The sequence below is a fragment of the Eschrichtius robustus genome, chromosome 13, assembly GCF_028021215.1.
Source record: "Eschrichtius robustus isolate mEscRob2 chromosome 13, mEscRob2.pri, whole genome shotgun sequence".
NCBI classification, from domain to species: domain Eukaryota; kingdom Metazoa; phylum Chordata; class Mammalia; order Artiodactyla; family Eschrichtiidae; genus Eschrichtius; species Eschrichtius robustus.
In genome coordinates, this window is record NC_090836.1 from 22,804,327 (window position 1) to 22,828,776 (window position 24,450).

At 38.8% G+C, this 24,450-nt stretch overlaps 1 protein-coding gene across 2 annotated transcripts in view; it reads right to left on the reverse strand.

The window, feature by feature from the left end:
- The window catches only part of ITPR2 (inositol 1,4,5-trisphosphate receptor type 2), a 524,186-nt gene that overhangs the window by 421,423 nt on the left and 78,313 nt on the right, over nucleotides 1-24,450 (reverse strand). For both annotated transcript variants that reach the window (XM_068561342.1, XM_068561340.1), the window contains exons 3-5: nucleotides 4,994-5,109; nucleotides 4,119-4,205; nucleotides 1,995-2,153 (exon numbers count right to left, since the gene is read on the reverse strand). In XM_068561342.1, the coding sequence (XP_068417443.1) occupies nucleotides 1,995-2,153; nucleotides 4,119-4,205; nucleotides 4,994-5,109 (362 nt within the window). The remainder of the gene's footprint in view (nucleotides 1-1,994; nucleotides 2,154-4,118; nucleotides 4,206-4,993; nucleotides 5,110-24,450) is intronic.

A 24,450-nucleotide genomic window follows, 5' to 3' on the forward strand; every position in this document is an offset into this window, starting at 1 on the left:
TTAAACCTTACAATTTCCTCCTCTAAGTTTAATATGTTTTGAAAGAAAATCAACAGTAACTAAACCACTTGTTATGAAATAACAGTGTTTCCAATTGCCTTCAATAAAATACAGTAGGCTTGTATTTTAGAAAAATGCTACCTATTCCTAGCAAAGAAAATGACCATTACAATACAATTATTTACATGGCAAATATAGGGCTGTGGATATGCTTATGCTTTCACAGCAACCTTAATCACACATAAAATCTACACAGTGGCGAGCAAAAACAGTGAGCTATTTCAGCAAAGAGCAGTGTGTAAGGTTGCTTTAGCCATGCTTTATAGAGCACATCTATATAAGGAGGATCTCTATATCGCACTTAACAATTACATTGTCCGTTTTAACCAAGATGGAATGTTTGGGTGGTAGGTTGTTCCCCACCCCACAACCCAATAATTATCTGAAATAGTTCATTACATTCAACTCTCTTTGAGCCTGTAAAGGCATTTGGGAGCAGGGAGCAGGGAAAGGAATAGATAGAATGAAAAACTAGATAGACTGAATTAATAATAAAATCCACAGCTAATCTCAAGGCCCCAATTTATCCAATCATTTCATCACATTCCTTTAGAGCTTGAGTTCAGGTTTTATTTGTTTTGAAAGTCACTGACCACCTGCCAACAGGGACCGTACTCAGTGGAAGCGAGGCGGGGGGCGGCGCTGGAGAAGGGAACGAGCATTACAAAACAGGGCATCCAAACACACAGGTTGTTCATAAACTGCATAACCAGTCCCTGAATAATTGAGAGTTGATTGTAATTAACTACCTAGTGAAATTAAAATATATGTCATGCTCACGGCACACATCACTTGATGCCAAAAGGAAAAAAAAAAAGAGAACTTATTTTTAAGAAATCCAACACAAGATTTAAAGTGCATTACAGTTCTGCATGCCATGCTTCTCCCAAACCTTACCTAAGGAGGATATCATCAGATAACTTATTAACCAAATTAAACCATGAAGCTTGCATCCTGTGGAATTGAATTTGGACTTCAAAATTCACTGGAAAAAATAGATTCACTACAACAGAAGACATTTCTAAGACAAGAAATAGCCAATACATTTTAAAATGTCATCACAGTATTGATTGAGAAAACTGTCAGAATAATTACACTTTTATATTGCTTTGAATTTTTATGTTCATTTTTTTAATCTCAACTATTTTTCTTGATCACCTGACCCAGTACTTGTAAAGCCGTCTATTTATGAAAGTTATTCTGTATTTGGTGTCAACCAGAATTTATTAAGCATCTTCCATGTGCCAGGGACTGTCACCTGCTACTTCATTTATTACACACAAAAATATCTAACTATTGATCCTACTGAATCATTGCACATAATTTTATTTTCTCTGCTCTATAAAGTAGCAGGAAAATATTTTAGCAACTACTAAAATTCACATGCTACAACATGCTCGCGTTCCACAACGTATTTAAGTATTGTCGTCAATGAGCTACTGCCAATCGATAGCTCCTCATTCATTACACATCTATTAAGATGTACAGACTGCAAACAACTGGCTACAGAGGCAGTAAATGACATATTGTCATGATTTGCTGTGTTGCTCTATTAATTCAAAGGAATAGACTCCATCTTCTGCAACACAGCTTTTTCCTTACAGCCATGCTCCCTCCTGAATAGGCCGAGAAGCAAACTCTGCCTCTCTCTCCCTTAAAAGTCTCAGCCAATATTAACGTTACTTAAATTCTTTCACACAAATTCTGGCTGGAAGATGTTTTTAAATTAATCTGATCTTTGTCTTTTTATGATTCCTGAGCACAATTTGTACTATAAATAAATGCTTTCCACCTATTAAAGAAATTAACATAAAAATAATATGTTGAAGATTGAAAACTATATTTGTTTTCTTTGCACTTTCTGGATTCTCTACTACTAAGAACTACTGTCTTTAAGAATGTGCTGCTTTTCTCTTAATCTTATAGTTACATACATTGTCACCCTCGCTTCTCAGCTTCCAGAAGGGATGAATATAAAACCAAGACCCTTCATTTCCTGCAGCATCCAAGGACACACGCATGGCATTCTTCTCCAGTAAAGCGGGTAATCTCTTGTTGACAGTCAGATACTTGTTGCTTTTTATATGCAGTAGCTGTAGAAGAAAGATATGGATTACCGCCTTTGTTCTTTGATCTCCTCTGCTAATTGCATGTATGTGTTTATACTTATATCATGTGCCCACATAACACGGCTCGGGATAGAGTTTAAACAGAGAAGCTCTTTCCAGACTCCACAGTCACCATCTTTCCAAGCCGACTTTCTTTGGGTTCCTCCTCACCTCCATCCCCAATTCTGTTTCATAATGAAGTGAGCACATAAGGAAAACAAACCAGGGGACACTTCTGAATGATTTTCATCTACTGATAAATAATAGGATAAACCCAAGCTTTCCAAAGGAGACCAGGAGGTCCCCCCAAACTACATTCTTTCTCAATTCCTGCCTGGCCACAAAAACAGAACATATTAAAGAATAACCGAGGACCTGTAATAATGCACCAACCCACTTAGAATTATTAAACACCCCTGCCTGCAGACAGCCCTCACCCCCTGGGTGAGGAGACAGCCTGCCCGTCCTAAATAAACTCTGCCACTTCCATAAGAGGACGCAATCCCGCTCCTTCTCAGATGAGGGCAGAAGCACCACTGTTCGGGTTATTTGGATTCCATGGGCAAAACCTTTCCAAGACATTACTGAGTAAGAAAACTAAAACAAATAACCTTCCTATTATTACAATCACTTCAAAAAAGAATGGTCATTTTAATATCCACAATATAAGAAGGAAGTTATCTCAGAAACCAGTGAAAACCCTCATGGGCCAACCCCACTTTTTTTGGAATCTACCCTGTTAGAGAACGTGGCTCAGCCCCTAACTCACCACGCAAACATTTGCACGTCAGGTTATTGACAAGAAACATAAGCTCTGCTCGCTGGCACTTAGTATGGATCAAAACTTGGTTAAGAGAAACTCTAGTTATGGAGGACTGCCCAAGGGACATGCAGCCACAGGTATCACACATATGTTCAGGGAGCCGCAGACCCAGGGCTCTCCTGTTGTACCATCAGAGAACCGCTTTGCCAGTCCTGTGCTCTGGCACTTTGCCATTGGCCAATAACAAAACATCAGGGGATGTTATTTTTTGAAACAGCTCTATGAAACACCTCATTGTAGTATTTACAGTAAGGAAGTTGTTAAGGCCATTGTTTACTATACTAAACAGTGTCCTCTTTATGAGAGCTCATTGGAGAAACAGTTCTCTGGTCTTCTTCCTGGGAATGTTTGTGCTTCCAAACTTCTGACTTAGTTCTCTGTACGGACCTTCTATGTGAATGCTGTAATATTTTACACTGCCCTTATAGCTACTCAAGCGACAAAAAGGCTTCAAGCCAAAGTTTATCAGCCTTTACAACATGGATTTTATAAACATGCCTCACCCTTGACTTCATTTTATGCATGCAATCATTATTTTCCCTTTGATCCAGTTGCCTTATTTATTTCTATTAATATTTTATCTTATGTGGAATGCATTTTTGAAAATGCCTTACATTCTTTTTGGAACAAGGTGGGGCATATATTAACAACTACCCAAGTAAAAAGCTAAAAGATCTAAGTGAAGCACAAGAAAGAAATGCTGCTGAGATAAATCAGTGTGTGTACTAATTGAAATGGAAGACCTAATAACTCAAGGACAGTTCTCATCTAAATGTACAATTTGAAAACTTTCCTCCCTACAAAATGAAAACATAAAGCTTCATTTGTTACAGGTTAGTCCCATTAATTCTAAAGGGCTCTTTTGTTACAGACTTTCCCCATTTTCTTCCTTTTGATTTAATAATTTGTGCATACATCTGGATAAGCTCACTTCTTTATGTGTATGCACCAGATTTATTCATACAGAATGGTGTGCTGAATATCAACAGAAAATATCACACTGTATAATTCCCACCAAAGAACAAACCACTGTATCCCCCAATTTTAATGCAGGTTGGCATTCCTACCAAATGCAAATTAACCATAAAATATTCACCCCTTTTAAGCAAAAGTAAACAGACACTTACTTGTATAACATTACTATATTTCACAATTTCTCCCAACAGCTTCTTATTCTCTGATTCATTTTGTTTTTGTTCCAGTTCTGCAGCATGCTATAAATTGATTATCAGATATTTAGTGTGGAAGCATAGAAAACAGAGCACAATAATTGACAAAGAAATAAGGTTTATTTTAGGAACAAAGAATACAACCAAGACTAAAATAGGCGGGCTGCTTTACTCTTGGTGCTTTGGGAGAAGAGGGGCAATAATTAAATACATGATCATAATGTGTGATAAAAATCTCTCAGTTTCATGCTGAAATGTAGCCCAAAATATATTGAGATGCTTTTATGTTGGAAATTTCAGAAAAGTACTAGGCACTTTGGTCTTATAAAATTATTTTCAGAAGGAATATTGCTAGAGAAACCAAACATAGTAGGTAAATCTCAAAAGCCTCAAAATTCAGTTTCAATTCGAAAGTAACAGGGATTTTAATGACACAAAATAAGTTCTATTAAATTTACACAGAGCCCAAATCAGAAACAACAGACTTTCAATTTTTTTCCAATAGTCTTTCAAAAAAATTAGGTACTATGTCAGGTAAAATATAACTAACTAGATTTGGTATTCCTGCAGAGATTCTGGATTGGTTTTCAGTGTGATGTGAATATCTGAATTAGTCTGGCACACCCGAATAAACAGCAGAAATGCACTACCTACACTCCAGGAAATCAGTAGTCACACTCTGTAACTTAAAAGTCCTTTCCACTTTTAACGTGTTGCCACATCTATTCTGAATCTCAGTGTATTTAGTGAAATCACTAAGCTACAGAATAGATCTTTTGTTATTGCTGTACTTGTTCTAGCCTAAACCAGACAGATGGAAGGCTGGCCCTTACCTGTAATTTCTTCAGCAAGGCTGCCTCTGTGTGGTTCCCTTGTTTAGCTTGCTTGGCTTTCCAATATTGTTTCTGAGCAGAATATCGGTTCATAGGGCACACCTTAAAGAGGCAGTCTATGACAAACCAACAAACAAAAACACTGTAACTAAGGAGACCAGCATTTCTTAGATTTCCCTTATAGCCTAGCATTGGAATCTCGGAATCCCTGAGTATAAATAACATTTAAACATCATCTAGCCCATATTCCAGTCAACTGTTAAATTACCCCTATAACATCCTTTTTAAATAATCATTTAGCCTGTTAAAATACCACCTTCTTCATTAATTTATAGGAAATCATAGCTAGTGTGATTTATAAAGAAATCAAACCAATGTAATCATTATAAAGCACTTCTTAATTATAATAAGGTGCCTGGACTTAGAAAGTCAATAGAATGAGATTAGTGTCTTTCACTGCCTTATCTGACCTTGCACAATTAATTACTTATTCATGGTATGTATCTTTGACAGCCAAAGTGATGGAAGAAGTAGAAACAATCACAGTAATCAAGCAGTTGCATTTCAGTCATCTATTCCCTAAGTTTCCACATACCTGGGGTGAACGTGGTGTGGACATCTGAGACGTAGTATGTTATAATGGGAAAACAAAGCAAAATAAAAAAAACAAAAAACTAAACCAAGATTATAGTCCTAACTCTACTACTAAATATCAAGTTAGGAAATCATAGTGGAATAATATAGTTAGTGATATCTCTAAGTCAAAAAACAAATTTTTTTTCTGTTTAATGAGGAAAATGAAAGTTTGACTAAACAAAGGCCTTCATATGCTAATGATTTTGTACATTTGTGGAATGGATAACACAATCTAGAATAAAGGTCAATTCCGAATATTCTATAATAAAGGAGTATTGACATAGAAGATCTAAACATTATTTTCATTTTTCTCACAAAAAATTGTAAGAATTCTATGTAACAAATTTACCTTGTTTTGATTGATGTGATAATATTTACAATCATTCTCATTTTTCAAGCATGTTTCACAAAAATAAAATTCAGTCAGCTCAAACATACATTTTAGCCACATTCTTGACTATATTATGTATGCACTCATTCTATTATTCTCTTTAAAATTAATTATAAAATTAAATGAGACGATCTCTTTTCATATCTCACTTTTTTATGGTTCTAATGGCACACATGACCAAGGAATATGACCATAAATTTTTTAAGGAATTTTTCAAATTCAGAAGAAATAATGACTTTTTTTCTATAGCTTGTAATTATAAACACAAGTTCTATTGATTACCTCCCACTTACACATACAAAGCTATAGAAAACATTATTAACTTCTGGTCTAAAAGTTACTTATGTGGATGAGTAAAGATTTTATAACCAACAGAAAACAGACACCTTCTAACTGCTGAAAGTTGGTTGAGAGACTGTTAGAATTACAGTAGGTTACAGGAATCATCACTTAGCACAAGGGTGTGAAAACCAAATAACTAGACCTGAAAACTGTTTTTCTTGACAACATATTTAATTAGCCCTAGAAAATATTTCCTATATATTAGTATCTACAAAGAGAACACACAATTTTTTCAAGCTCACATATAGAGGTTGTTTACAGTTAGCTCCAAAAGAGTACTCGCAATTTAATACAGCAGGCTATTTTGACTGTCCTATATCAGGCAAGTGGCCAAACTCTACATTGTTTAGTGCAGCAAAAACACAAGTCCATATTCAAGTAGAACTGAACTCTATATAATCTGCGGTCTCTACTTCTGACTTCCTTTATCTATGAAAAGAGAAAAAAAAAAATGTGTTCTTCTCCATTACTTCAAATTCCTAATTAAGTTCATTAGGAAATAGTCTTTTTTTTTTTTTTTTTTTTTTGAGAGGGTTCAAATGCTCAGAGGGGAGGGGCATCCCAACCAGAGCCCGTGGCCGGTACAAGGGCAGCGAAGGAGAATGCCCAGGGACCTGCCAACCGTGCCGGAAAACGACAGCCCCAGCCGCGAAATGAAATCGGTGAGGCTGGCCGAAATCAGCCTCTGCAGAGTGCCATCTTCTAGGTTAGAAGTATGCACTTTATCCCAGGGAAAATGCCCAACTCTTATACAGAGTTTTCAGCTCTTACAGCACGTGAAGGATGATGTGAACACGAGGCAAGAAACCCAGCACAAAAGCCAACTGCCAGCATGATGAGAGACAGGGAGGATCTGAATCTGGGTGTATGGGAGTTCTAGGGTAGCTGTAGATTTAAAAAGAAAGCAGCAGAACCAACAGGCTTGGTCTTATCTCTTAGTGTGGGGTGGGGAAGGGTGAGGGAGAGAGAGAGTGAGGATGGCCAAACAGGCTTCCATCCACTCCGTCTGAGACACTAAGGCTTAGATTTCCACAGCCCTTTCCATTTTCATGGCCTCAGTTGTATGGTCCTCCTCAGCAACATTCCCCAGGAGGCATCTCAATTTGTAAATAACCGATCTGTTTCTGCGTGGCAACTAATATCACAGGACTATTTTGGTTGACGGGAGGGAACCTAGGGTATGCAGATGTCTGTAAAAATGCTTGTGGTGGTGGTGACTGTGACGGGTGTGTGTGTGTGTGTGTGCATGCGTGTGTGTGTGTGTAATTCTCTCTCTGCCTCCTTTGGAAAACTTTTTAAAAAATCTACTGGTCTTGGACTAGTCACGTACTTTGTCTGATTCTAAATTTACTACATAATAAATGCATTAATAATACCTGCCACGCCTAATTCATAGGGCTGCTGAGATGCGCAAAAAAGAGAATCTGTGAAACTACTCTGTGAACTTGAAAGGCCTATAATAAATGTTAAATGTAAGGTATTATTATCAATATTGCTTCATTCATTCAGTGATAGCTTCACTGAGAGGTGACTAAACCCTTGCAGAGCTCTCAGCAAAGAGCTTCAATAAGTAGAGTTCTTGGATTAAACCCAAACATAACCCAAAAGTGCCCAACTCATGACAAGGTGTTCGCCCCTTTGTTTTAAGATACCACGATGTGTTTTTTTATACAGTTCTTGAATTCCCTGAAACAGCACGGCAGGGAGCAGAGGGTGAAATCTCCATTACCTTGTAATATCTTTTAAAATATGCAGAAGCAATCACTAGCACCAGCATGGATGCAGCCTTTGACAAAAAGCCTGTGTTTCTCTGGCATGCAGGAATCCAGAGCTATTCACCCTCCTCACCCTGCTTCTAGAACTAGCTCTCTAGAATCCCTTAGTCTGCTCATTCTCTAAAGTTAGAGATGTATATTCTGCTAGGAAAAAAGGTCTTGGGGGGTTTTGTAATTAGAAACCTGCTCAGTGTCATTTATTAACTAGGTAACAACAATCTTTTCAGCATTTCAAGACTCAAAGAATAATAAAAAAGGAGAGATTTGCTTCATAGAGCAAACACCAAAAGCACAAAGAGAAGGAAGTAATTTGAGTTAAATTTTTTAAAAGCTTAACCTTAAGAACTAAGGCCAGCAATTTCACAGAATCACATAAGTTTAGGAAATGTTAGAAATTTGACAAAATGGGCTATGTTCAGTCAAGCAATATGCGAAAAACAATGTCTCAGAATTAGAACTGTTTTTTTACAACCGTGGAAGGAAATCAAGCCTCCCAGAAGTGTTCATGTTAAACTAAAAGATCTGCTGGCATCTTTAACCTGCGAATAAATGCTAGTGGAGGGAAGAAATATGAAAGCCATTCAAATGGTGTGGAGCACATAATCCCCGGTATATAACCCAGTAAATCAAAGAACTAAACTTCTCACGCGATTCCATGTATATCTGGAAAGAACCCCGTCTATACCTCCACTCACAATACCTCACTAAATAGTTCTGAAATGTTTTGCTTTGTATGTATACAAGTACTTCCTAAAATATTTGTATCTAAGGCAGCTTCTGCACCCCAGAAATTGTCTATAGGACTCCATTCTGGGCTATTATATACAACTGTTCAAGTTACGTAGCTGCCACCAATTTCCTTTGGTAATGGTGGAAAGAAAACTTTGCTTCATTTCTCCTCCCTCCAGATGTTGTAAGATTTTTTTTTTAATTTTTTGATGTGGACTATTTTTAAAGTCTTTATTTAATTTGTTACACTATTGCTTCTGTTTTTATGTTTTTGGTTTTTTGGACCCAAGGCATGTGGGATCTTAGCTCCCTGACCAGGGATCGAACCCGCACCCCTGCTTTGGAAGGCAAAGTCTTAACTACTGGACCGCTAGGGAATTCCCCAGATGTTGTAAGATTTAAATGAGGCAAGACATATTAAACCATCAGCAAATGCCTGTCACAAAGCAGGCATTCAACAAATGGCTCTTTCATGGTAGCTTGTAAAACTACCTCATACTGATTACAGGGAACATGGTTGCCAAGGGCTTTATTATCTCCACATGGAGAAAGGTGAGGAGGGAGGAGCTTTTCTTTTTCTCTTTTTCATATAAACAGGATGGAGCAGAATTCCATGAAGACAACAGAGCCTTCCCAATGATGAAATGGAAAGTGGTAACAAAACTCTCCCTAAGGTCAGGGACAGGCAGACAAGGGGCCACTGGACACCAACAATTAGAATTCAGAGTTGGTCAGGGGAGAGGTACACATTCATTAGCCAAAAATATAACTGTAGCTCTCTTTTGGTTTTTCAGTTTCTCTAAGAAATGCATCCTGAAATATAGTGTGTGTATAGAACTCTTTATGTTTAGAGTGTGTTTTTAAAAGGAGTCTGTTTTGTTTATGCATGGAAATTTCAAACCAAACATCTACTCCTTTGATCATAGTCAAAAGCAAGTATAGAGAGGGTATCTAAGAGGGAAAGTGTCCTCTAGAATGTTACAAAGGTCGAAGAAAATTTATTGCAGTTGTTAGCAAACATTAAAATTTATCACAATATATGGCTGGACGACCATGGATTATTACAGGATAACTTCCTCTAGGCAAAAGTCAGCTATTTTACTACTCAAGAGGGAGAGAAACGGCCTTTTGTAATTACAGGCTTGTAGACTACGAAGATGTTAGAACCCAAAGGGGCCCGAGATAAAATCCAACCTTTCCCTTCTCTGAGATAAAGAAGCAAAACCTCAGAGTGAGTTGCCTTAGTCATTCACGACAGACTCCCTAGATTAAAATAATTTGTAAATATGAACAAGTTCAACCACACATAGGATGCTTGAAAGCCCTGACAAGTGACTGTCTGGCCCCCTGGTGGCAGGGATGTTAATACCATACTTTGTAAGGACCTACTGTATAGCACAGGGAACTCTACTCAATGCTCTGTACTGGCTTATATGGGAAAAGAATCTTAAAAAGAGTGGATATATGTGTATGTATAACTCCTTCACCTTGCTGTACACCTGAAGCTAACACAAGATTGTAAATCAACTGTACTCCAAAAAAAATTTTAAAGTACAAATAAAAAAAAATTTTTAAATAGCATACTTGGTTTGCTCATTACAGATTACTGCCGTGGAGCACTTTGTGAACTATGAAGAGTACTACATATTGTTAATAAATATCATTGGATCCTCACAACACCCTTGAGATTTAGCCAGGATTATTTTCTCCATATTCCAGAGAAGGAAACTGAGACTCTTCTTAAGTCCACATAGTTGGTAAGGAATTGAGCTGGAATTTGAACTGAGATCCTCTGATATATATCTTTATCTATCTACATCCATAGATACATAAATATCTGATACCTAGATAGACAGATAGATATAAAAGAGTTGTAATAGTTCAAAAGAAACATCTATGTTTTCTCATGGGAAATATATCCCATGAATGGAGCCCCAACCAGAGAAGCAGGGACACATCCAGAATATTAGGCTCAATTATAGACACCTTGGGACTTCCCTGGCGGTCCAGATGTTAAGACTCTGTGCTTCCAATGCAGGGGGAGCAGGTTTGATCCCTGGTTGGGGAACTAAGATCCCACATGCCATGTGGCCAAAAAAAAAAAAAAATTATAGATGTCTAGAATGTTGGGCTCAATTATAGCTGCCGCATTTTAAGTGGCATCCTGACAAAATAGCCTGTATCCAAAGTTGGGCAAATGGGAAAGCAGGCATAATATAGAAATCATGTTGTTTGAAGAACAATGGTTGGAACTGGAAAACACTACCCAACAGAGGAAAGAAACAGTAGGCGTAATCTTACTTTATAAAGCTGAAGGTCTACATGTAAAAAGGGGAAGACATTTTTTTCTATACTAATTCACTATCAATTAGTTCAATGTAAGGAAAATCTTGCCAGCAATTGGAAATGTCCAAAAAATACAAATTAATCACAGACAGGTGAACTTTTACAATAGTGTTCAGGCAGAGGCAGATGAGAAATGCTGTAGAAGGGATCTTGCATTGGGAAGACGGCCCCTTCCAAATACTACTTACTACTTTCTGTTTTATGACGGGAATTGTGGCAGAGATGATTGGCATGAAAGGGTAGAGTTCATGTCTAGTATTTACTGATAAAAAGCTCAGACGGCTCACCTGCCCCAGCTGAGTTTATCACATTGTGGATTGGTCTGGCATCTCACTATTACAGAGACCAGAAAATTGCAGCCTTGGATCTTATAAGTCTTCCACTATTAAATATCTGTCAGTACTAGGTTAAAATACTCAAAGTTAAAGCACTACATAAATATCCATTATTATTACTTCCAACTTTACATTCCAGATGAGCAAATACAGTTGTGTTTATTATATCTCAGAGTTTCCGAAGCATGATGCTTGTTGTGATATTTTGTCACTTAAGTTTTTTAATTTCGTAAGATACTCCCAGATGAAAAGAAGATGAACAGAAAACTAAAGTTTAAAGAATGATAACCAAGAAATACCCTCTCCCCACAAAACACACACACACACACACACACTCACTCACTCACTCTAATAGCAGCTAATACTGAATGATCAAGCACTATGTACCAAGCACTATGATAAGAGCTCCACGTGGATTCTTTAATCGTCACAGAAAAATAAGAGACAGGTCCTACTATCATTCCCACTTTACAGATGGTGAAACTGGAGGCTGAAGGTTAGGTTCTGCCCAGGGTCACAGAGTTAAACAAGCGGCAGAGCTGGGATTCAAACACACACCACTAACTTGAGAGTCTGTGCTTTTATACACTGAAGGTGGAAAGGACACACATAACCCAGCTATGTTGCACGTTTGGAAGTAAGGGCAGTAGATATTGAAGAACTGGGAAGCGGCAGAAAGTAGGCTGGACATGAGCCTGCTTTTCAGAAGAAGGAAACTGAAAGACGGGGTGACAGAGCAGCTGCTGCAGAAGACAGGGCAGGGGAAATCAAAGCATCAGGAGGCATTTTCTTCTCCCTGTATTTTTGTGTCTTCTCCTTTCATTTTTCCTTTTCCCTCCACAACTGTCAATTTTTCTGTTGTCCTCTTCCTTCACTTCCTAGGTTCTCTCTCATTCCATCTCTCTTTTCAGTTTTGTCTAGTTCTTTCTTTTTTCCTAATCAATTTCTTCCTTTCACTCTCATTTTACTCTTTCCCCAATATTTCCTTTATCTCTTCTCTAAACTTTCTCTTTACTTTTCTCTTTCTTTCTCTTCCTTACATGATTACCAAGTTGTGCTTAAGAGGTATTATTATTTTCCTTGGATAAGATTATATCTTTTGTATTTCAAATAAAATATAGATGAATTGGACATTTTCTTATCAAAACTCAACTTAAAATTAACTTGCAAAAGCAAAACATATATCTAACAAGGACTTGGATCCAGAATATAGAAAGTACTTTTACAATGCAATAAAAGAACACATACAACCCAAAAGATATGAACAGACACTTCACCAAAAAAAGATACATTGAAGGCCAGTAAGCACAGGAAAAGATGCTCAACATCACTGGTCATTAAGGAAATGCAAATTAAAACCACAGTTACATACCACTACACACCCCCTAGAAAGGCTAAGATAAAAAAGAATGACAATATCCCGGTGGTGAGGATGTGGAACAACCGGAAGCCTCGTACGTGGTACACACACACATATACACATACCCTCATTCATGGTATGAAGCAAATGGTCCAGCTACTTGAGAAAACATTTTGGTAACTTCTTGAAAAGTTAAATATATACTGAATATATGATTCAGCAATCCCCATTCCTAGGTATTTACTCAAGAGAATTAAAACACACATCCACACAAAGCCTCGTACACAAATGTTCATATCAACATTATTCATAATAGCCACAGAAAAAGGGAAACAACCCAACTCTAAATGTGGTAGTATATCTATACAGCGGAATACTACTGAGCCAAAAAAGCGGACTGAACTACTGATACACACAAGAGCATGAATAAATCTCAAAAACATATACTAAGGGAAAGAAGCCAGACACAAAAAACCATACACCATGTGATGCCACTTACATAAAATTTTAGAAAAGTCAAACCTAGAGCATCCACAAGAAAGTCAGTGGTTCACCTGGCACTGGGCTGGGGACAAGGATTGACTGCAAAGGAGCAAGAAGAATTTTTTTGGGGGGAGAGGGCGGGGCGGTGATAGACGTATGATTATAGTGTTGGCTGCACAACTGTTACCAAGCTCATTGAACTGAGCACTTAAAATGGGTGAATGTGATTGTATGTAAGTTATTGTGCAACAAAACATCAATAGATTTGTAGACAGCCCTCAACTGCTTACTTTTCTATGGATCAGTGGTGTCCCATAAATATTCTTAAGATAAAAGATAAACTTTGGACTTCCCTGGTGGCGCAGTGGTTAAGTATCCACCTGCCAATGCAGGGGACACGGGTTCCATCCCTGGTCCGGGAAGATCCCACATGCCGCGGAGCAACTAAGCCTGCGAGCCACAACTATTGAGCCCGCGTACCACAACTACTGAAGCCCGCATGCTCTAGGGTCCGTGTGCCACAACTACTGAACCCATGTGCCACAACTACTGAAACCCGTGCACATAGAGCCCATGCTCCGCAACAAGAGAAGCCACCACAATAAGAAGCCCATGCACCTCAACCAAGAGTAGCCCCTGCTCGCCACAACTAGAGAAAGCCCGTACGCAGCAATGAAGACCCAACGCAGCCAAAAAAACAAATTAATTAATTAATTAAACAATTTTTTTAAAAAGAGATAAACTTTGAGGACATAATAAGGATTTGTTTTTGTTGTTTGGGTTGTGGTTTGCTTGGTCTGGGAGGAAGAGTTAGACGGGGTGACTTGTCGGTTACATAACAGGCTCTAGCTGCCTTCCCCGCACCTGGAGGCTCTCACACATATTTGGTGATTGACTGATAAGGCACACCCAGGGGTGCACCTGGGAGATCTGGTTAAACCTAGTGAGACACATTTTCCTAAACACGCCACACAATAAAATTGAGGCTTATCCCAAACCTTAATTTTAATTTGGAGGAAAGAGCAGCCTGGAATACCTTGTCCCACCTGAAAGTGAGCGACACAGACTGAGTCACATTAAAAGGACTTGAAGAGGGATGAGGCTTGTTGTGAAGTTCTCAAATACTAGCAGAACTGAAAGAATGAGGACTTCACAAGCCTCATCCTTGAACAAGAACGAGGCCACCTGTGCATAAGGATTAATGACTAAATTGTATTAAAGCACATCAAATATGTTAAAGTCCATGAGTTCATAGTTATAAGAAAAATACTTATTAGTACTCTTTGGAGGTCAGGGTACCAACTCATTGCTCTAAATACGAGGAAGTAAAGGAGACTAAGCATTAAAAAAGAAAGATGAGAAAAGAGGAAAGTAAAACAGCACATATGCAGCGTATACACAGAAGCATGTCTGTGCTACCCTGCAAAGTGGAAGAAGCAAGCTGCACCACACTGCATGATGTGATCTCAGGGTTGTAAAAACAAACAAATCTACACCATGCTTGATAAAAACTCCAGGAAGATAAATTATTAACCTTGAAGAATGGAAATGGGCATTGCAGAGGAGGGAAAATGATTTTCATTTTGTGCTTTTTATTACTTTTATAAAAATGTTAAGCCAATAATTTTTTTAAACAAAAAATTTTCATTTTTCCAAGAAAAAGATCTAACATTACGGACTACTTAATTGGCCACTTCATTTAGTCCACACACGTTCTTTTCCATGGAACTCTGTGATTGAGTGGCACCCAATTATTTATCCATGAAGAAAATGTGAGAAAGGAAAGTCTGCCAGGCTGAGGAGGGGAAGGCTCCTGGGGTGGGAGGAAGCTGGAGGCGTGCACACCCCACTCGGAGGCCAGCTGCACCTGTGGCCAGGGCAGCGCCTTCTCAGCCTGGGAGGGTCCAGTTCAACTGCAATGTATCCTTTTTAATCTCCAGTTAAGGAGCTGAACAGGAGTGGTGAAGGATAAAATTAGAAAAGTTCTCAAATGCTAGCAGAACTGAAAGAATGAGGACTTCACAACAATGACAGTGACTTTGTAAGTGCTAGTAATTCTTACCCCTTTTGCCAACGAGATCAGGATCTCTGTATTAGCCAGTTTTATATCTGTGACTATATGGTCCTTCCTATGTGTACATCAGTTGACAATGACAGCTTGGAATAGAAGATCTTAAAGAGTAAGGGGAAGGCTGAAGAGGACTGATATTTTTAAGGCATTACAAAATTGAGAAGATTCTTTTTTTAATACTTTATTTTATTTCATTTTATTTCATTTCATTTCATTTTTTTGGCCATGCCATGAGGCATGTGGGATCTTAGTTCCCCAGCCAGCAATTGAACCTGTGCCCCCGGCAGTGGAAGGGTGAAGTCTTAACCACTGGACCGCCAGGGAATTCCCCAAAATTGAGAAGATCCTTAACCTAGAAACCAAGAACACACAGTTGGATGGGATTCACAGAGGTCCACAAATCCCACAAAGGTGTAAGATAAATTGTGCGTGTGTGCGTGTGTACATTTTCTATGGGAGGGCCTATAGCTTTTATCAGATTCTAAGAGGGATCTAGGCCCCTCAAAACCTGTAGTGACCACTACTGTAAGGTAATGCACCATTATAAATCATCTTCGGCTCTCAAGCTGGTGGTAACTGTACAAACATAATGAGCCATAGGCAGGCATGAGCTAAGCTCTGCTTCGTTAATCAACAGGAGAAAAAGTATATAAGGAAGGAGAGGATTGTTACAAGATGCTTTTCAGAGAGACTAGACAGAAGAAAAGTCAGTCCTAAATGTGTGCCCAGGCAGGGAAGGACTCCTGCAGCAGATCGGCAAGAAGCCAAGGGCATGCCCAGCATCAACGTGAATAAGCATGCTGGAACGATGCGGAAAGACAGATAAAGAAGGATGGCCTAGCAACATCACTTCTGTGTATTTACCCAGGAGAAATGAGTGCTTTTTCCACCAAAAGACATATAAAGAATGTTCACAACAGTATTATTCACCATAGCTTCAAACTGGAAACAACCCAAATGTCCATCAACTGGAGATAGATAAATTGTGGCATGTTCATAGAATAGAATCCTAAAAAGTAATGAAAAAGAATGAACTGCTGCAACATGCAACAACACAAATGAATTAATTACACAGACATAATGTTGATCAGAAGAAACAAGCCACATGAGGATGTGCTTTTCACTCCTAGGTCTATACTCAAGAGAATTGAAAACGTGTGTCCCACACAAAAAACTGTACATGAATGTTTATGGCAACATTATTCATAACAGCCTAAAATTGGAAGCAACCCAAATTTCCATCAACTGAGGACAGATAAACAAAATATGGTATATTCCCGCAATGGGATATTATTCAGGAGTAAAAAGGAATGATTTGCTGATTCATGATACAACATGTATAAACCCTGAAAATATTATACTAAGTGAAAGAAGCCAGTAACAAAAGGCCACATGTTATATGTTTCCATTTATATGAAATGTCCAGAATACACAAGTCCATAGGGACAGGAAGTAGATTCGTGGTTGCCAGGGGTAGAAGTGGGGGAGATGGGGGAGTGACTACTAATGGCTACGTCTTTTGGGGATGATGAAAAGTTCTGGAATTAGAGAGTGGTGATAGTCGCACAAATTTGTAAATACACTAAATAACACTGAATTGTGCACTTTAAAATGTGAGTTTTTATGGTATATACATTATATCTCAATTTGAAAACTTAATTAAAAAATAGTATGTATGACATGGTTCCATTTACATAAAGCTCAAAAACAGACAAAACTACTCTATGGTGATGAGGGTAAAAATAGTGGTTACCTTAAACAGACGAACTGATAAGGAGCAGGAAAGGGCATGAGGAAACCTATCCAGGCTGAAATAGTTTATGTAACACTCTTTGATCTAGATGGTAGTTACATGAATAAACAAATATATATGTAGAAATTCATCAAACTTAAACTTGATACACTTAGGCTTACACTGAACATTTATGTGTTTTACTGAATGTAAGTTAAGTATTTCAGCAGAGAACTTTTTGCAGAAAAACAATCTTTTTGCAATCCATAACACTGTGGCTTGTAAATCCCACAGAATAGTATCCAGCACATAGTATGTGCTCAGGGAAGTAATTTCACCTTTTCAGTTGCCTTGATTAAAAACCCTAGAGCCAAAGGGCCAGTGGAGCTTCAAGATGGCGGAAGAATAAGACGTAGAGATCACCTTCCTCCCCACAAATACATCAGAAATACATCTACATGTGGACCTGCTCCTACAGAACACCTACTGAATGCTGGCAGAAGACCTCAGACCTCCCAAAAGTCAAGAAATTCCCCCACGTACCTGGGTAAGGCAAAAGAAAAAAGAAAAAACAGAGACAAAAGAATAGGGACGGGACCTGCACCAGTGGGAGGGAGCTGTGAAGGAGGAAAGGTTTCCACACACTAGGAGCCCCTTCGCGGGCGGAGACTGTGGGTGGCGGAGGGGGGAAGCTTCGGAGCCACGGAGGAGAGCGCAGCCACAGCGGTGCGGAGGGCAAAGCGGAGAGATTCCCGCACAGAGGATCGGTGCTGACCAGCACTCACCAGCCCGAGAGGCTTGTCTGCTCAGCCGCCGGGGCGGGCGGGGGCTGGGAGCTGAGGCTCGGGCTTCGGTCGGATCGCAGGGAGAGGACTGGGGTTGGCGGTGAGAACACAGCCTGAAGGGGTTAGTGCGCCACAGCTAGCCGGGAGGGAGTCCGGGAAAAAGTCTGCAGCTGCCAAAGAAGCATGAGACTTTTTCTTGCCTCTTTGTTTCCTGGTGCGCGAGGAGAGGGGATTAAGAGCGCCACTTAAAAGAGCTCCAGAGACGGACGCGAGCCGCGGCTATCAGCGCGGACCCCAGAGACGGGCATGAAATGCTAAGGCTGCTGCTGCCGCCACCAAGAAGCCTGTGTACAAACACAGGTCACTCTCCACACCTCCCCTCCCGGGAGCCTGTGCTGCCCGCCACTGCCAGGGTCCCGCGATCCAGGGACAACTTCCCCGGGAGAACGCACTGCGTGCCTCGGGCTGGTGCAACGTCACGCCGGCCTCTGCCGCCTCAGGCTCGCCCCACATCCGTACCCCTCCCTCCCCCCGGCCTGAGTGAGCCAGAGCCCCCGAATTAGCTGCTCCTTTAACCCCGTCCTGTCTGAGCGAACAAAGAAGAGAAAGGGAAATCTCTCCCAGCAGCCTCAGGAGCAGCGGATTAAATCTCCACAATCAACTTGATGTACCTGCATCTGTGGAATACCTGAATAGACAACGAATCATCCCAAATTGAGGAGCTGGACTTTGGGAGCAAGATATATTATTTTTTCCCCTTTTCCTCTTTTTGTGAGTGTGTATGTGTATGCTTCTGTGTGTGATTTTGTCTGTATAGCTTTGCTTTTAGCATGTGTCCTAGGGTTCTGTCTGTCTGTTTTTTGGGTTTTTTTTTTTTTTTAGTATTGTTTTTAGCAGTTGTTATCATTGCTGGATTTGTTTTTTGGTTTGCTTGCTCTCTTCTTTCTTTCTTTCTTTTTTTTTATTTCTTTATTTTTTTATTACTTAAAAATCTTTTTTTAATAATTATTTTTTATTTTTTTATTTTAATAACTTTATTTTATTTTACTTTACTTTATTTTATTTTATCTTCCTCTTTCTCTCCTTTTTTTTCCTCCCTTTTATTCTAACCAGTGTGGATGACAGGCTCTTGGTGCTCCAGCCAGGCATCAGGGCTGTGCCTCTGAGGTGGGAGAGCCAACTTCAGGACACTGGTCCACAAGAGACCTCCCAGCTCCACGTAATATCAAACGGTGAAAATCTCCGAGAGATCTCCATCTCAACGCCAAGACCCGGCTCCACTCAACGACCAGTAAGCTACAGTGCTGGACACCCTATGCCAAAACAACTAGCAAGACAGGAACACAACACCATCCATTAGCAGAGAGGCTGCCTAAAATCATAATAAGGCTACAGACACCCCAAAACACACCAGCAGACGTGGCCCTGCCCACCAGAAAGACAAGATCCAGCCTCATCCACCAGAACACAGGCACTAGTCCCCTCCACCAGGAAGACTACACAACCCACTGAACCAAACTTAGCCACGGGGGAGAGGCACCAAAAACAAGGGGAACTACAAACCTGCAGCCTGTGAAAAGGAGACCCCAAACACAGTAAGATAAGCAAAATGAAAGACAGAGAAACACTCAGCAGATGAAGGAGCAAGGCAAAAACCCACCATACCAAACAAATGAACAGGAAATAGGCAGTCCACCTGAAAAAGAATTCAGAATAATGATAGTAAAGATGATCCAAAATCTTGGAAATAGAATGGAGAAAAAACAAGAAACATTTATCAAGGACCTAGAAGAACTAAAGAGCAAACAAAAAGTGATGAACAACACAGTAAATGAAATAAAAAATTCTCTAGAAGGGATCAATACAAGAATAACTGAGGCAGAAGAATGGATAAGTGACCTGGAAGATAAAATAGTGGAAATAACTACTGCAGAGCAGAATAAAGACAAAAGAATGAAAAGAATTGAGGACAGTCTCAGAGATCTCTGGGACAACATTAAACGCACCAACATTTGAATTATAGGGGTCCCAGAAGAAGAAGAGAAAGAGAAAGGGACTGAGAAAATATTTGAAGACATTATAGTTGAAAACTTCCCTAATGTGGGAAAGGAAATAGTTAACCAAGTCCAGGAAGTGCAGAGAGTCCTATACAGGATAAATCCAAGGAGAAACACGCCAAGACGCATATTAATCAAACTATCAAAAATTAAGTACAAAGAACAAATATTAAAAGCAGCAAGGGAAAAACAACAAATAACATACAAGAGAATCCTCATAAGGTTAAGAGCTGATCTTTAAGCAGAAACTCTGCAAGCCAGAAGGGAGTGGTAGGACATATTTAAAGTGATGAAGGAGAAAAACCTACAACCAAGATTACTCTACCCAGAAAGGATCTCATTCAGATTTGACAGAGAAAACCTTTACAGACAAGCAAAAGCTAAGAGAATTCAGCATCACCAAACCAGCTTTACAACAAATGCTAAAGGAACTTCTCTGGGCAGGAAACACAAGAGAAGGATAAGACCTACAATAAAAAACCCCAAAACAATTAAGAAAATGGTCATAGGAACATACAGATCAATAACTACCTTAAATGTAAATGGATTAAATGCTCCAACCAAAAGACATAGACTGGCTGAATGGATACAAAAACAAGACGCATATATACACTGTCTACAAGAGACCCACCTCACACCTAGGGACACATACAGACTGAAAGTGAGGGGATGGAAAAAGATATTCCAAGCAAATGGAAATCAAAAGAAAGCTGGAGTAGCAATTCTCATATCAGACAAAATAGACTTTAAAACAAAGACTATTACAAGAGACAAAGAAGGACACTACATAATGAACAAGGGATCAATCCAAGAAGAAGATATAACAATTGTAAACATTTATGCACCCAACATAGGAGCACCTCAATACGTGAGGCAAAAACTAACAGTCATAAAAGGGGAAATCGACAGTAACAATCATAGTAGAGGACTTTTAACACCCCCCTTTCACCAATGGACAGATCATACAAAATGAAAATAAATAAGGAAACACAAGCTTTAAATGATACATTAAACAAGATGGACTTAAGTGATATTTATAGGGCATTCCATCCAAAAACAACAGAATACACATTGTTCTCAAGTGCTCATGGAACATTCTCCAGTATAGATCATATCTTGGGTCACAAATCAAGCCTTGGTAAATTTAAGAAAATTGAAATCATATCAAGTATCTTTTCCAACGACAACGCTATGAGACTAGATATCAACTACAGGGAAAAAATCAGTAAAATACAAACACATGGAGGCTAAACAATACACGACTTAATAACCAAGAGATCGCTGAAGAAATCAAAGAGGAAATCAAAAAATACCTAGAAACAAATGACAATGAAAACACGACGACCCAAAACCTATGGGATGCAGCAAAAGCAGTGCTAAGAGGGAAGTTTATAGCAATACAATCCTACCTTAAGAAACAAGAAGCATCTCAAATAAACAACCTAACCTTACACCTAAAGCAATTAGAGACAGAAGAACAAAAAAACCCCGGAGTTAGCAGAAGGAAAGAAATCATAAAGATCAGATCAGAAATAAATGAGAAAGAAATGAAGGAAACGATGGCAAAGATCAATAAAACTAAAAGCTGGTTCTTTGAGAAGATAAACAGAATTGATAAACCATTAGCCAGACTCATCAAGAGAAAAAGGGAGAAGACTCAAATCATTAGAATTAGAAATGAAGAAGGAGAAGTAACAACTGACACTGCAGAAATACAAACGATCATGAGAGATTACTACAAGCAACTCTATGCCAATAAAATGGACAACCTGGAAGAAATGGAAAAATTCTTAGAAATGAACATAGATGCAAAAACCCTCAACAAAATACTAGCAAACAGAATCCAACAGCACATTAAAAGGATCATACACCATGATCAAGTGGGGTTTATTCCAGGAATGCAAGGATTCTTCAATATATGCAAATGAATCAACGTGATACACCATATTAACAAATTGAAGGAGAAAAACCATATGATCATCTCAATAGATGCAGAGAAAGCTTTCAACAAAATTCAACACCCATTTATGATAAAAACCCTCCAGAAAGTAGTCATAGAGGGAACTTTCCTCAACATAATAAAGGCCATATATGACAAACCCACAGCCAACATCGTCCTCAATGATGAAAAATTGAAACCATTTCCACTAAGATCAGGAGCAAGACAAGGTTGCCCACTCTCACCACTATTATTCAACATAGTTTTGGGAGTTTTAGTCACAGCAATCAGAGAAGAAAAAGAAATAAAAGGAATCCAAATCGGAAAAGAAGAAGTAAAGCTGTCACTGTTTGCAGATGACGTGATACTATACATAGAGAATCCTAAAGATGCTACCAGAAAACTACTAGAGCTAATCAATGAATTTGGTAAAGTAGCAGGATACAAAATTAATGCACAGAAATCTCTTGCATTCCTATACACTAATGATGAAAAATCTGAAAGTGAAATTAAGAAAACATTTCCATGTACCATTGCTACAAAAAGAATAAAATATCTAGGAACAGACCTACCTAAGGAGACAAGAGACCTGTATGCAGAAAATTATAAGACACTGATGAAAGAAATTAAAGATGATACAAATAGATGGAGAGATATACCATGTTCTTGGATTGGAAGAATCAACATTGTGAAAATGACTCTACAACCCAAAGCAATCTACAGATTCAATGCAATCCCTATCAAACTACCACTGGCATTTTTCACAGAACTAGAACAAAAAATGTCACAATTTGTATGGAAACACAAAAGACCCCAAATAGCCAAAGCAATCTTGAGAAAGAAAAACGGAGCTGGAGGAATCAGGCTCCCTGACTTCAGACTATACTACAAAGCTACAGTAATCAAGACAGTATGGTACTGGCACAAAAAATATATATAGATCAATGGAACAGGATAGAAAGCCGAGATATAAACCCATGCACATATGGTCACCTTATCTTTGATAAAGGAGGCAAGAATATACAGTGGAGAAAAGACAGCCTCTTCAATAAGTGGTGCTGGGAAAACTGGACAGCTATATGGAAAAGAATGAAATTAGAACACTCCCTAACACCATACACAAAAATAAACTCAAAATGGATTAAAGACCTAAATGTAAGGCCAGACACTACAAAACTCTTAGAGGAAAACATAGGCAGAACACTCTATGACATGTGTTCATAAGATCCTTTTTGACCCACCTCCTAGAGAAATGGAAATGAAAAGAAAAATAAACAAATGGGACCCAATGAAACTTAAAAGCTTTTGCACAGCAAAGGAAACCATAAACAAGATGAAAAGACAACCCTCAGAATGGGAGAAAATATTTGCAAATGAAGCAACTGACAAAGGATTAATCTCCAAAATTTACAAGCAGCTCATGCAGCTCAATATCAAAAAATAAACAGCCCAATCCAGAAATGGGCAGAAGACCTAAATAGACATCTCTCCAAAGAAGATATACAGATTGCCAACAAACACATGAAAGGATGCTCAACATCACTAATCACTAGAGAAATGCAAATCAAAACTACAATGAGATATCATCTCAACCGATCAGAATGGCCATCATCAAGAAATCTACAAACAATAAATGCTGGAGAGGGTGTGGAGAAAAGGGAACTCTCTTGTACTGTTTGTGGGAATGTAAATTGATACAGCCACTATGGAGAACAGTATGGAGTTTCCTTAAAAAACTAAAACTAGAACTACCATACGACCCAGCAATCCCACTACTGGGCATATAACCTAAGAAAACCATAATTCAAAAAGAGTCATGTACCAAAATGTTCATTACAGCTCTATTTACAATAGCCAGGACGTGAAAGCAACCTAAGTGTCCATCAACAGATGAATGGATAAAGAAGATGTAGCACATATATACAATGGAATATTACTCAGCCATAAAAAGAAACGAAATTGAGTTATTTGTAGTGAGGTGGATGGACCTAGAATCTGTCATACAGAGTGAAGTAAGTCAGAAAGAGAAAAACAAATACAGTATGCTAACACATATACATGGGAGCTAAAAAAAAAGAAAAAAAATGGTCATGAAGAACCTAGGGGCAAGAAGGGAATAAAGACACAGAATTACTAGAGAATGGACTTGAGGATACGGGGAACGGGAAGGGTAAGCTGGGACAAAGTGAGAGAGTGGCATGGACATATATACACTACCAAACATAAAATAGATAGCTAGTGGGAAGCAGCCACATAGCACAGGGAGATCAGCTCGGTGCTTTGTGACCACCTAGAGGGGTGGGATAGGGGGGGTGGGAGGCAGACACAAGAGGGAGGAGATATGGGGATATATGTATATGTATAGCTGATTCACTTTGTTATAAAGCAGAAACTAACACACCATTGTAAAGCAATTATACTGCAATAAAGATGTTTAAAAGAAACCAAAAACAAAGCATAAAAAAATACAAAAAAA